Here is a 14910-nt window from a genome sequence, read left to right as displayed (position 1 = left end):
TCAGGATAGTTGTGTTGTGGTCCTTTGGCTACCGGTTGCATAGTCTGACATGCCCAGAGACTCAAACATGTTTGATTTTGTCTTAACTTATAGGGACTGGCTCTGTGTTTAAGAGAGCTGACAACCAATAAGCACCCACCTGGAAATACAATGTGAATAATGCAGTTACAAGGAATAATGAACAAATTGCTCGTGAACAGAAAAGAGACTCGTCTGTCTGATGTCTCATAGTTTATGTTCTATGAATGAATGGAAAAAAAGGAAAAAGAAAGGGCCAGGATTTACATGTGAGCTTGCTGTACCTGTAAAGCATTCATAGAGCACCAGCTCTGCCAGGCAGCACATTATTGGTTGTCAGAAAAAGAAGTGTGCTTGTGATACTTTGGAAATGTAAAACTGTCCTGGAAAGTCATCACGCAGTCATGTAATTTTGTCATGCCCTGAGATTGGAGTCTGACATGCTCAAATGCTGAGATAGCAACTGCAATCATAAAGTCTAACATTTCCTCCAGCTATAAATCATGAAATACAACGCCATCTTTAGGTTCATCTGCTGTCAGTTGCGGTGTAATGAGACCTTAACAAATGCTTTGTCTGGTCTTTGTAAGACTTGCAGAGCACCAATGACACTTCCAAAAAGGGACTACACATAGTGCATCTTACGTAGAAAGACCTTAATAATGGCTTTGTTTATGTGACATAACAATAAGTGACCCAATGATAAACTATATGAGCCATTAAAGCCCCTTCCTCATTTTTAACACAGGGGCATCTTTTATCCCAATTTACAAAGGCAACTTATGAGTTCCTGGTTCATGTAGCTTCTTCTTTACCTGAAGAAAATTTTGGATATGTAACTCTTTAGTGTGTGTGTGTGTGTGTGTGTGTGTGTGTACATAAATAAATCCATTTCTACAGTTTGTCCTTAGGTGTGTATTGAATTACAGTAATCCCTCCTCCATCGCGGGGGTTGCGTTCCAGAGCCACCCGCGAAATAAGAAAATCCACGAAGTAGAAACCATATGTTTATATGGTTATTTTTATATTGTCATGCTTGGGTCACAGATTTGCACAGAAACACAGGAGGTTGTAGAGAGATAGGAACGTTATTCAAACACTGCAAACAAACATTTGTCTCTTTTTCAAAAGTTTAAACTGTGCTCCATGACAAGACAGAGATGACAGTTCTGTCTCACAATTAAAAGAATGCAAACATATCTTCCTCTTCAAAGGAAACAGAGAGGAAAGCAAACAAATCAATAGGGCTGTTTGGCTTTTAAGTATGCGAAGCACCGCCGGTACAAAGCTGTTGAAGGCGGCAGCTCACACCCCCTCCGTCAGGAGCAGGGAGAGAGAGAGAGAGAGAGAGACAGAGAAAAACAAAGTCAAAAATCAATACGTGCCCTTTGAGCTTTTAAGTATGCGAAGCACCGTGCAGCATGTCGCTTCACGAAGCAGCTGCACACAGAAGGTAGCAACGTGAAGATAATCTTTCAGCATTTTTAGACGAGCGTCCATATCGTCTAGGTGTGCGAACAGCCCCCCTGCTCACACCCCCTACGTCAAGATCAGAGAAAGTCAGCGCAAGAGAGAGAGAGAGAAAGTAAGTTGGGTAGCTTCTCGGCCATCTGCCAATAGCGTCCCTTGTATGAAATCAACTGGTCAAACCAACTGAGGAAGCATGTACCAGAAATTAAAAGACCCATTGTCCTCAGAAATCCGCGAACCAGCAAAAAATCCGCGATATATATTTAAATATGCTTACATATAAAATCCGCGATAGAGTGAAGCCGCGAAAGGCGAAGCGCGATATAGCGAGGGATCACTGTAGTGTATGAGCACTTTGAGCTACTTTTTGTATGAAAATGTGCTATATAAATAAATGTTGTTGTAAATGTGAACAACTGTACCCCAATGTCTCAGACCTTGATGGAATAGCATATATATATATACTAGCCATCCCTTGTGGCTCCGCCCATGTAGCAGTGAAACAGGACAGTAAGGAGGGCCCTGCCCAGCTCCACACTCCTGACGTCACGCTTTCCCCTCCCCTCGGCCCGCATCCTCTTTCTCGGATTAGCACAAATATATTGCTTCTGCAAGCAAACTATGATTCTTAGCACAATGAGAGAAGTCACAGAATCTACAGTTAGGTCCATAAATATTTGGACAGAGACAACTTTTTTCTAATTTTGGTTCTGTACATTACCACAATGAATTTTAAATGAAACAACTCAGATGCAGTTGAAGTGCAGACTTTCAGCTTTAATTCAGTGGGGTGAACAAAACGATTGCATGAAAATGTGAGGCAACTAAAGCATTTTTTTAACACAATCCCTTCATTTCAGGGGCTCAAAAGTAATTGGACAAATTAAATAACTGGAAATAAAATGTTCATTTCTAATATTTGGTTGAAAACCCTTTGCAGGCAATGACAGCCTGAAGTCTTGATCTCATGGACATCACCAGATGCTGGGTTTCCTCCTTTTTAATGCTCTGCCAGGCCTTTACTGCAGTGGCTTTCAGTTTCTGTTTGTTTGTGGGCCTTTCTGTCCGAAGTTTAGTCTTAAACTTAGAATTAAAGCTGAAAGTCTGCACTTCAACTGCATCTGAGTCGTTTCATTTAAAATTCATTGTGGTAATGTACAGAACCAAAATTAGAAAAAAGTTGTCTCTGTCCAAATATTTATGGACCTAACTGTAATTATGGAAAAAAACCTGATCTAAATCCATTAAGTAATTCTCTCTTGAAAAGCGGGCAGACAGACAGATGTTGGATTTTATATATATATAGAGATGTGTCAATCTGTAACTCTTGGTATGCTGATTATGTGTGTGTTCTCATAGATGTCTTTGGTCTTTTTGGGGTCTGCAACTACCAAGCTGCAATAATGCTTAAAATGATGTTAATTGGACTGATTCATTGCCTCCTGCTTGAGGCACAGGCTAATTAAGGTCAAAGCATGTGCTCAAATAGGCAAAAACTGCCCTTTAATACAGTGTCTATGATTTCATGAGAAGATGTGCTTGGCAGTAGAAGCCGGAGGTAAAAATCAGAGTGAAGCTACGGGTGGGGGCTCATTTTGCTGTCATAAGGGCACCCATAAAAATATGATTTATGTAAGGGCTAAACAAGCAAAATAGAAGAAAGACAAAAGCCAGGCATTAATGTTTGTGTTTTATGAGCTATTGATATACAAAGCTGTTGAAGATATATAACATTGTTTGCCTTTCCTCCGGTCTGTATGCTTGTTATTCCTTGGGGCAGAGAGTTTTCATACTATAGAATATCTTTATTTCTGCTTGGATGTCTGAATTTATATCTCTCAGTTCAGTAAAGTGTAAATGACCTTGACTGTCCATTTTCCCAGCTTCAGTCTCTCCAATACACTGGAGTTTAATAATGTCAACCACCTGGGGGTTTAAATTTATTTATTTCACTGATGCTTTTATCAGGAGTGCTTAGTATAATTGCTTCCATATTTCTGAAACAGAACATCAACAGCTGAAATGACTTGCTGAGGGTCACACAGTAAGTCAGTAGTGAGGACTGAAGTAGCGATTATATGAATTATAGTCAAACCCCTTTCCCTCTACAGGCCAAAGTGTCTCCTGAATTGACCTTCAAACTACAATGATTCAATTATTTACATATTTCTCCAGAATGAGCCCTGGCAGGTCAAGTGATTCAGATGGGGTCATATAGTGACACAGTTGAGGAGATTAAACCAACACCCTTCAACTTAACAGTCCAAAACCTTGACCATCAATGAACCAAACTGTCTGCTACTATTTACATATTTGAGCATACTGTGTATATGTGCATTACCAGGTGCTGGCATTGTTTTCCTGCAGGTTGATCGCCAGTCACAATACATCCAGGGATACCGGCTACTCTATCGCATCAAAGGTGGCACGTGGCTGTCACAGGAGGTGAAGGCAGCATCTGAGCACAGCACCGTACTGACAGATCTGAGAAAGGGCTCAGAGTACGAGGTGAAGATCCGGCCCTATTTTGATGAGTTCCAGGGCATGGACAGTGAAGTATTATTCATTCGTACAGCTGAGGAAGGTGAGCACCTCTGAAAAAGCTAAATTACATGTAGAGGGCATGATTATTATTATTGGAAAAATAGATGTCTTAGCAGTGTGCAACATTTGTATTTTCTGTCATTTTTAGGTATAACAGTTTTATTTATTTATTAATGTATTTCTTTTGCAGCTCCAAGTTCACCACCTCAGGCTGTTTCTGTGGTAACTGTCAAGCTGAACAATAGCACCAGTATTAGTGTGTCTTGGGAGCCGCCCCCAGTGGAGTCTCAGAATGGAGTCATCCAAGAATATAAGGTGAGTGTGGTCTGTCTACTGTGCAGGGAAAGACAAGAATGGTTAATCTCATGTCATAATCATTTGATATGATTGGGAGAGAAACTGCAAAACCCTGAATGAGCCTGTTTGGGATTGAAGTCTTTCTTTCACCTAAACAACTCTTTTAAAGGCAGATACCTGGAAAAGTGTGGACATTAATGTGCCCCACTCACAAGCTTTTAGAAACAGAAGTGAAAGCCTCAAATATGAATTATGCAGTTTATTCCTATAGATACAGTTAGCTAGCTGCACTCATCTCATGTGCCTCCCTTGTTTTTGACGGATTTGCTGTGTTCACCAAATTATGCTTTTTATGTTAAAGAACTGGGGAGACCAAGACAGTCAGTTCTTTATCATTTTCCCTCACTGCATTTTTGCTGAGATTTAATCTGTGAGAAAAGAAATATGCCCAAATGAAAGAAGATGATTTGGTCCATCTAAATTTTCTTAATAGGTCATTTCACGCAATATCTCATCCAGTTAGTTGTTTATTGACGGTAGTACATTTTCATTAAGGTCATGACTAGGCAGTCTGTTGCACGCATTTATTTCCTTGGCTCCATGTTTGCAGGAATACAGAAAAGCATAAATCTTTGAATCTGAGTTGAACAGATGGAAATATTCTGAATGCTTCCAAAGCAGAAGTAATCCTGCTTAACCCTTTAAGCAAATCAGAAGTATTGGAGACCTACAAGGATAAACTTGGAGTGTTTTGTCAGCAGCACTATAGAAATTGCAATGCACTCACTGAAAAAGATAGTAAAGATTTGTAGAGCTGATCTGATTTTCTTTTTTGCAGATATGGTGCCTGGCCAATGACTCGCAGTTCCACATCAATAAAACTGTCGAAAGCACTGCGCTGTCCACTGTCGTCCGAGGCCTGATGCCAGGGGTAATGTACCAGGTGGAGGTGGCTGCGGCCACGAGTGGAGGAGTTGGTCCCAGGAGCCAGCCCAAGTCTGTCTTAATCAGTGAGTTTTGATTTATGCTTCCTTGAGGCGTTCATTGCCTCAGAAATTACAGATCTCTTACACTTAGATGTCTTAGAGTGTATGAACCTGGAAGCTACTTGTATATCTCATATTTATATATTGAAATGTCTCAGTTGTGTCAACATGCAATATATGAAATTTACGAGGTCTACTCTTTATCAGTTCATTTTCCTGTAATTGATAGTACTGCCACTGTCACAGCAGCCATCACTCGATTCAGGATACTTTGCATTTTGAGTGGCTCATTCGCGTCAGTCACTCTTCAGGTAAAGGTCTTGCAAATTGCAAAAGGTTTGTTCATATTTTTGGAAATGGGTGACATTTTTCACATAATAAAATGTATTATTAAAGATCCAAAATATTACATATTGCCATAACCTGTACAAAAGATTTCTGGGAGCAAAAAAATTTAAATAAATGTCTGTATTGCAGGCTTACACAATGTGCAAATAAGCATATATGTGAAAAGTGTGTATATTTTTTTCTGTTTGGAGGGATGTCATTAAGTTATATTTTGTTAATATCATTATATTAATAAATGAATAACATAAATTATTAGGTGTGCTGACACAATATGCATTTCCTTCACTTTGTAAACCTTTTTTTTTTTTGCCTTTTTGGGAATAAGGTGGGCTGAAACCTGTGCTGAACGCTGCATTTCAGTAGACAGGACAATGCAGGATTTAATGCCAGGCCATCACTATGCACACGTGCACATGCCAACAGGCGCATCTCCTTTGGAGTTCCCAATCAAACTTTAACTTGACATCCTTTGTCTATGGCAGGAATCCCCAAATCCTGTACGAACACAGGCAGAACAAGAGAAGGAATCCCAGCTAGGAATTTTTCTTCAGTTTTGTATATTACTAATTTTAGGAGTGTCTGGCCATTTTGTCTAATTACACAGCACTACGTGTACAAATAGGTTAACAATTTTAGACATATGGTAAATTTGAAAACTGTATTAAAAGATAACATTATAAATAAAGTTATTAATAAATTAGGTAAATATCAGAGCAAATCTAGGATAACATTAAAAGTAAGATTAGTAAAACACAATTCTTTAAGTTTAAGGAGCAGGGTTCAAAATAACATTTAAAAAAAGGGAAACATTAGTTAGTTAATCTGTATTATATCATCACAGTCTTTAACATGGAAGCATGTTATGGTGTAGGAAGACTGAGAGATTATTGTCTGGGATTTAATCAGTTCTAGTGGTGTCAATCGCAGGTTACTCTTCAGCGAGGACGGCTAATTTCAGTATGGTGGAGTGCAGTGGTGTTTGTACTACATGAATGGGTTAGGAAAATTGCAATTTTGCCCAGCTGTTTGTAAAGCATCATTGTTTGGTCTGAATGGTCATGAGATTCATCCACAGATGAAGTATCACTCAAGATGAACCTGATCTCAAGTATAGTTTTTTGAGTAGTGTGGTAACCTTTATTTGATGACTGTGAAGTTAAAGTTGGTGCGTTTAATAGTGTTAATCATGCAAGCTTCTGGCTTTGCCCTTGCAGGTAATCTAGTGGTGCTAGTTCCTCCTGTTCTCTTCAATTCCGTTCAATTCTGTATAGAATTCATCACCAAGTTTAGTTTCAGAGCACTTGCACAACGTTCCAACTATAAAGCAATGAAAAAAGACTTAAACTGTACATTTGCACACACGGATGCACAAATTAGATTGAATACATGATAGAATAAACATATTTAGAAAATCTGACACTAGTAATAGTAGTGGTACTAACTGTAGAAGAGTGGCAAATTAACATTATAACTGAGATATGGTCAGTTGACAGTGGGGGAGAGGAAAAGAAAAAAAACAGTAAACAGCATTCCAGGACAAGATGAAGCCCTAGGCAATTAACGGTTGGTCTTAACAAACAAAGTCACAGTCAAAGTCAGACAGAATCATAGTTCTTGGGATTTACGCCAACTGGCCTCACATCTTCCTGGGCATTGTAAAGTATAAGTACATGTTCTGGCTGGTCTACTACACTGAATAAATCCTTATATTCTTTGATTGCAAATCTGCCAGTTTCTCTGTATCACTTCCCATGGGCAGGAATAGCAGCTTGGCAATGTAACATTGGCACCAACTTCCACAGCAGGATATCGGAAAGAGGAACAGAATAGAGAAGGATCAGTAAGAGTCTATAATGATTTTCATTCTTGTATTTTTGTGCAAATGACTTACAAAAAAAATATTTTTTAATCTCAGCCTGTCATCATAAATATGACTGATGCTATGAATGAACCCAATCTCAGTCACAATCAAATGTCCTTCATGAAAGGTAGTGTATTTAAATAGAAGTGAGTATAGCATCGTTCAGAATATGGTAGATGACTTGGCAGAAGACATACAGTAAATAAGTTGCCATTTTTGAATCCAGTTATTAATATTTTATCATTAACAGTGTATCCTTTGTAGGGAGTTTCAAATTAGAATATAAACATAAATTAGTAATGGTGGACATCCTAAATAAAATATTAAATAAATTCATCACTTTCGTGACAACGTAATTAGGTTATGTATGTGAATTATCCAAATCTAACCAAACCAACTTAATTCACTTTAGAGGTGCACAGAAGCCGGAGCCTGTCCTGGAAGCTGTAAGTAGGGCATGGATCCATCACAGGGTCTACTCAGACACACTCACCCACACTCATACACCTACAGGGCCAGTATGAAATCACCAATCATCCTTAACACCATGTAACATTACACTACTTTTCTAGCAATTTTAAGTCATAGCCTTCATTTTAAATGATCTTGGTGAGTCAGAGGCAGTCTGCTGTGACCATCAGCTGTGTATGTCTGACATACCCGGTGACTTACTCCTACAAAATGTCTTTAGTTGTAAAGGTGGGCTCTGTGTGAGTAAGAGAACTGATAACTGATAAATGGTCATCCAGAAGCACAATTCATAGTGCATGCGAGGAGGAATAAGGATTGCAGATGTTTTGGACCTCAAAAACAGAAGAGAAGCTTGTCTGTCTGATGCTTCATGTTTCACATACTACAACAGAATGGGGAGGGAAAAAAAAGGAAGAAGGTTGTGGCTGAACTTGTCATATTTGTTAACCCTGTTTTCAGTCCCAGCTCTATCAGACAACATGTTAATGGCTGTCAGAAAAAGGAGCAAGTACAACTGTGCTGCAGAGTTGTCATGCAGTCGCTATATTTGACATGCCCAGTGATTTACACTTGTATAAAATGACATGGTTGAGATTAGCAACAACAGTCTTCAAATCTGACACAACCTAGTTGTGTAATTTGACATTGGCTTAGCAAGCACATCTTTGGGGATGTGAGGGGTAAGTTGGACTAGATGGAGTGAAAGCCCATTTACAGTAGACAGAGGGAAAAAGAATGCAAAGCCGACTTAAAGACAGCATTCAGAATTTGAAACCAGGACACTGGATCCTTGTGAAGGCTACACTCCCCACTGCACTATGCCACCCATATTACCAGTCATGTATTATTTTTGTTTCTATGACTTTGGTAGAAAAATAATCTTTTCCAAAGAGTATAACATTTTTAATTTGATATGCTTAAGCTATTGCGGAACAACTCAAGACAAAAAAATTACAAAAAAAAAATCAGTTTTCTATATTGGGTTAAACTAGAGATGCCTGAAAGCTTCAAAGAATTTTCTTATAAGAGATAATTCAAATCATTAAAAGTGAGTTGAGCTGGGTGGGCAGTAAATCAAAGTTCAAGTATAAGTAATTACAAAGAGTAAAACCTAAACTCCAATTATAGGTATCAAATGATACAATAAGCAAAACTACACTAAAACTGTAATTATAACGAACATTCATATGTGTATTACTTTTATTTAAATGAAAGTAAAATTTATGAATGAATTCATATTACTTATGCTAGCATTAAACATTGATTCAGTGTTCAAAACAATCCATTCAACACAAGCAAATCACAAATCAGTTTTCCAAATATTCTTATTCCAAAGTAGGATTGCTGAGGCTGGAGCTGGGAGCAAAGCAAGAAAAACCTGTGTATGAGAAGCCATTCCATTTTAAGGGCATACTTACTCACACACAACTTTAGGTCGCTGCAGAAAAATAGAGGACCCGCGCAAATGTCCAAACTCTAGACATACAGTGACTGGGCCAAGATTTAAACCTAGTCTTCTGGAGCCATGAGAGAACAGCACTAACCATTCCTTATTAACCTGAACCATCCAATACGAAACAAAAGTTCAGTTTAAAAGAGGGTCCAGGTAGAATCTGAAAATAATTTAGTCTAAAAATTTAGTAAATTCTCCACTTTTACGCAGTTCTGTGCATCCTACTCAATAATAGTATAGAGTAGAGCAGAATATGAGTTATTATTTTAAAAAGTGCTATTGGAAAATATGTAAATGACTAAATAATTAATGCAGGAAATGATTGAAAGGACAAGTAAATATGTCACCTTAGATTACAATCGTGCATGCGGAATAAATCCATGTCTTTGTGATGTCTGCAACAAATAATGTAATAATAATGATAATAAATTTGTTACATTTATATAGCACTTTTCTATCTACTCAAAGCCCTAAATGTGTATTCCAATTGGGAACAGTCAGACAAGATGTTGTTGAACAATCAGTGCATGCATACTGTCCATTTTGTGAGACTGACTAAATACACTGCATGATCAGACTAATGGACATATACACAAATAAGTTGCAGACAACATGACACTTAACATTGAGTTGTAACCTAGTGGTGTAACTGAAGAAGCTGTCATTCCACGTGGCATACAATGTGCTTCTGTTAATCTGCCCGCCTCTTGTGTTTTTTTTTTTTTTAATACAGAACTCCCCTCAGATCAGCCAACGGCACCAGCAGAGACCAGCGAGAATGTCAGCCTGGCAGAGCAGATTACGGATGTGGTGAAGCAGCCGGCATTCATAGCAGGCATTGGCGGGGCATGCTGGGTCATTCTCATGGGCTTCAGTGTGTGGATTTATTGCCGCCGCAAAAAGAGAAAGGAGCTGAGCCACTATACAGGTGGGAAGACCTACTGTATGTTCTACCATATTGAATAATGTTGTAATGAATTTAGACAAATATAACTGAGAGCATCCTCAAACCTGCCTAATGCAATTCAGGGCACGATGATAACCAAAACCACCAAGTCATTTCCATACGCAATATAAAATTGAACTACAGTATTTATCAAATTAATTAAATAAAGAATTCTGTTTTCAAGGTTCAAAATATTTACAGAAATAATAGCAACAATTTAATAAAATAAAAAGAACAAGTGACAAAAAAAAATAAAAAACTAATAAGTAACTAATATATCTAAACAACAAAATGTAAACAGAACATCACCACTCAGTACCGAAATTAAATAAGAAATCAATAAATTAAGAAGGAGGCCCAAAAGGAGAGATCAGACAGAAAGACGTAAACCAAAGCAGAGATGTAATTCACAAAACAAGAAGAGATATTGTAATTCTTCAGCCAAATCCAATAATCCAAAACTTGCTTAACAGCCAAAATTGATTAACAAAAGCTACAAATCTAAAATTAGTTTCAAAACTGCCAGTCTTTAAGGAAAAGGAATTGAAAAGAACCAAAGAAAACAGCAGCTGACACTATGTAATGCCATGGTGTGTGCTGCAAGTGAGTGAGGGCCTTATATAACCCATCCATATAACGGCAGCCATTAATGACTCAGCACCTGAGAATCCAACAAACAATGGACACAATTTTGGGTAATGAACTGGGAAGAAACAAGAACAGGACAACACTAATGGAATGGAGGGAAATTAAAAATACAGTCTTGCCAAAGGTATGATCAAAGTCTATCCTGGCAGCATCTAGGAATTAGGCCTGGACAGGTTGCCAGCCCATCACCGGATTCACTTGCAGACACAGTCACATTCACACAAGGCCAGTTTGGATACTGTCAAATATCCTAATCTACACACCTCTGTGGATGTTAAAGGAATACCACACAATACATGGAGAAATACCTGTGTAGACATAAGAAGTACATGCAAACTCCAGAAAGATAAACTCCAGTCACATAATTCAAACCCAGGATACATGAGTAAGAAGCGCTAACCACTATGTCACAGCGCCGACATGAACATGAGTGATTTATAACTATATGCTTACTAGTGAAGATCAGATCACATCTGATACACAGAGTGTCCAACACAGCCCTGGTTCAGGCAAGCTTCATCTCACTCAATCCCGATGACCATTCAAAATTTTGATTCCCTCAATGTGTTTAAGTGGCGTTTGAAGACTCTCTTGCTAGGTCAGTTTCTGTCTAACTGATATTGGCTTTGTTAGGTTTTTGTAACCAAGGAATGTAACGGTATTGCATTTTGTTCTGAACTCTTCACTTGTGATGATCATCTTTTTAACCTTGTCCTTTAACACTTGCTTCTAAACAGTACCCCAGACTAATTTGATTATATTGACGTTTTTGGAAATTCACTTTGGATAAAAGCATCTGCTAAGCTAATAAATGTAAATATAGTCATAACACAGGAAGCAAACTTCAAGCTCCTACATTCCTCCATATCTTAGGCTGCTTATTTCATTACAGGATCATGGAGAGCTTTGGCTTCTCTTGGGAGCATACGGTGCAAGGCAGTAACATACCCTATCATCGATTGCATTGCATCATACCTACCGTGCACATGAACCCACTCAAAGTGATTTTCTTTAAAATCACCAGTCCACCCAACAAAAACCTTTGTAGAAAATGGGTAAAGCACTATATAAATGTTTATTTATTATTAAAGTGAGAGGAAGCTAGAGTACTATTAGAAACCCACAAAGACACAGGGGTAATTTTATATAGACAGTGATGTTCCAACGATGATGGATGGATTAAAAGCCAGAAGTCTGTATGACCATCAGCATCAAGTGACTCCGTGAAAAACCCGAACTACAAAGAGGACTATTTCATTTATGTTAGGTAGAATGCCCAAAGGGGACCGGGCGATCTCGTGGCCTGGAACCCCTACAGATTTTATTTTTTTCTCCAGCCTTCTGGAGTTTTTTTTTGTTTTTTCTGTCCACCCTGGCCATCGGACCTTACTCCTTTCTATGTTAATTAATGTTGTCTTATTTTAATTTCTTATTTTGTCTTTTATTTTTCTTCTCTTCATTATGTAAAGCACTTTGAGCTACTTTTTGTATGAAAATGTGCTAAATAAATACATGTTGTTGTTGTTGTTGTTGAACTGGCATTTGAACATTGGTCTATAGAACTGTGGGACAGTAGCATTAACAATTATACCACCATGATGCCCACATCTGCATTATACATTCTCAATTAATGAGGGGTATAAGGAAATAGAGACCATTCACAAAGCATCATGTAAACAATCCTCCAGCACCACTCCCTGCCTCACTTTTATTCTTTCCTGTATTATGGAAGTTTGTTGTGCTGCAGTTTTATCTTCCTTCAGAGTCGCTCATTTTATTCCGTCTTTTCTTTTCCTCACAGCGTCCTTTGCCTACACCCCAGCAGGTAATATTATCTTTTATAATGAGTCATTGGGGCCGGGGGATTGTTTTGTTCCTGTATACTGAGATGCCTCCTGTTCTTTTCTTTGTAGTTGGCTTCCCACATGGAGAAGGATCAGGTCTGATTAACGGCAGGTAGGATTTCCATTGGCTAGCTTAAGTACTTGAAAGAGGTTAAAAGAAATGATGTACCTAAAAGCCCCTGAACTCTGGGCTGCCCTACCCAGTAAAACTTTTTACCAACAGCTGTACTTGAAACGGAGCCTCTTTAAGAACAGAGAATAGAAATTCTTTAGAAATTTTTCACTGCCCACATTGTTACAAGATGGAGTCGATTGTCTTTACATTTAGACCAGGTCACTTCCCTTACTGCTGAGAGTGGAGTTAGAGAATTTGATAGTTCTGACAAAGATTCAAGAGAGTTTACCCAGGATGGATGAGAACAAGGAATGAGTAGTAACATTCTGGTAGAAGCTGTTTTGGATATCAACCCCTGTGAGAGAGAGATATTTGTATAAGCTATGACCACTGTCAGTCAGGCTTGTGGATTAAATTGCCATTACTGTGTATTACCTTGTTACTTTTATCTCCTCTTTAGGCCAGGCATGCTTGGAACCAATATGGCCAACTACCCTTGGCTGGCAGATTCTTGGCCAACAACAAATCTTATGCATAGCAGCAAGGAGCCAGTGAATTGCTGTCCTACCAAGCTTGACTCTTCAGACCGATACTACAATGGTAATGCCTTTTCTATTCATCATTACATCTCTGTTTTTCAGGTCATTTTTATTTCTATGTGTAATACCTTTACACAGATTACACATACAAAATGTATTCTTTATTTAAATCAATTTTGAATGCATTTCAAACCATCTTCCTTTCATTCTAGATGCTGGCATCACCAATTACTTGAGTCAAACAGAAAAGTTTGGCCCTGGCTCTAGTGAAGGCCCCATATATAGCACCATCGACCCAGCCAGCGATGACATGCGTACCTTCAATTCACCTTATTCCCAGCACACCACACCTTATGCCAGCACCCCTGTCATGCCATTTGGTGCGCAAGGAGTCTACACCCCCGAACAAGAAGGATGCCACTGGATAGTCCAACCTGGTCCCTCAGGAGCCCAGTATGCACAGCCAGACCGCAACCGAACTGAGAATGGTAAGAAAAAAAATTTTTTTCTCTTCTTGTTTGAAGCAAATTCTAATTTTACATTCCAGTTTAGCCACTAAATTCCTCTGAGCATCGGTATGAGGGAGTGTGCCATTGGATACATTGATGTTCTTTCTATTCAAGGTTGGTTCTCGCCTTACACCTTGATGTTTCCAGCATAGGCATTGGCTCACCAAACCCTGAACTGGATCAATGGGTTATAAAATTGATATATGGATGAATAAATGGACTTGAGTCTCCCACCCTCAGTCCATTGAGTAATTGTCCCAGTACTCCAGAGTCACCTACCATTTAGTCATCTTATGTTTCAGTCACTACATCAATTGCACTTCTGAAATACCTCATAGTTCTGTCAAATACCTTTCCCCTCTCAACTGACCTGCTAACCTTTTATGTACTCCACTGCCACTGTCTGCTCTGATCTCCAATTTGCATCTGAGTGAACTCCTAGTTTGGCTAGTCACTTCCATCCTAACATTTTTGTCCCTTCATACTTCAGCCACTAAATTCCCTTATACTCCACAGTTGCCTCTCATTTCAGTCACCACCTCTGACATCACCAGTGGATCTCCGAGATCAGCCATTGACTTCCAAATTTCCAATGAGTTAGTTTCCAACTGTGACATCAACCAGCTTTGAAATTGTGCATGAGTCCCCTCATAAATTAGAGTAGCTATAGATAATAATGCTCAATTAGATACCAGTATGTCTTTAAAGCACTATATGTCTCTTCTGCTAACATCCAGGACGTCCGGTTCACCTGATATTTTGAGTTCAAATGGGTTAAACATCTAGTTATATTTGACAATAATAATAATAATAGGGCGGCATAGTGGCACAGTGGTAGTGTTGCTGCCTCGCAGTTAGGAG

General features: G+C 38.7%; 1 protein-coding gene across 3 annotated transcripts in view; it reads left to right on the top strand.

Moving 5' to 3' along the window:
- Positions 1–14910, top strand: part of robo3 (roundabout, axon guidance receptor, homolog 3 (Drosophila)) — a 407285-nt gene that overhangs the window by 367492 nt on the left and 24883 nt on the right. For all 3 annotated transcript variants that reach the window (XM_051931895.1, XM_051931894.1, XM_051931896.1), the window contains exons 14-21: positions 3856–4072; positions 4223–4347; positions 5168–5339; positions 10182–10376; positions 12844–12867; positions 12956–12998; positions 13462–13601; positions 13753–14028. In XM_051931895.1, coding sequence (XP_051787855.1) covers positions 3856–4072; positions 4223–4347; positions 5168–5339; positions 10182–10376; positions 12844–12867; positions 12956–12998; positions 13462–13601; positions 13753–14028 — 1192 coding nt within the window. The remainder of the gene's footprint in view (positions 1–3855; positions 4073–4222; positions 4348–5167; positions 5340–10181; positions 10377–12843; positions 12868–12955; positions 12999–13461; positions 13602–13752; positions 14029–14910) is intronic.

The sequence above is a fragment of the Erpetoichthys calabaricus genome, chromosome 9 (assembly GCF_900747795.2).
Source record: "Erpetoichthys calabaricus chromosome 9, fErpCal1.3, whole genome shotgun sequence".
Classification (NCBI taxonomy): Eukaryota; Metazoa; Chordata; class Cladistia; order Polypteriformes; family Polypteridae; genus Erpetoichthys; species Erpetoichthys calabaricus.
The sequence above is the reverse complement of the archived record's forward strand: the minus strand, read 5'-3'. Positions and strand labels throughout refer to the sequence as shown.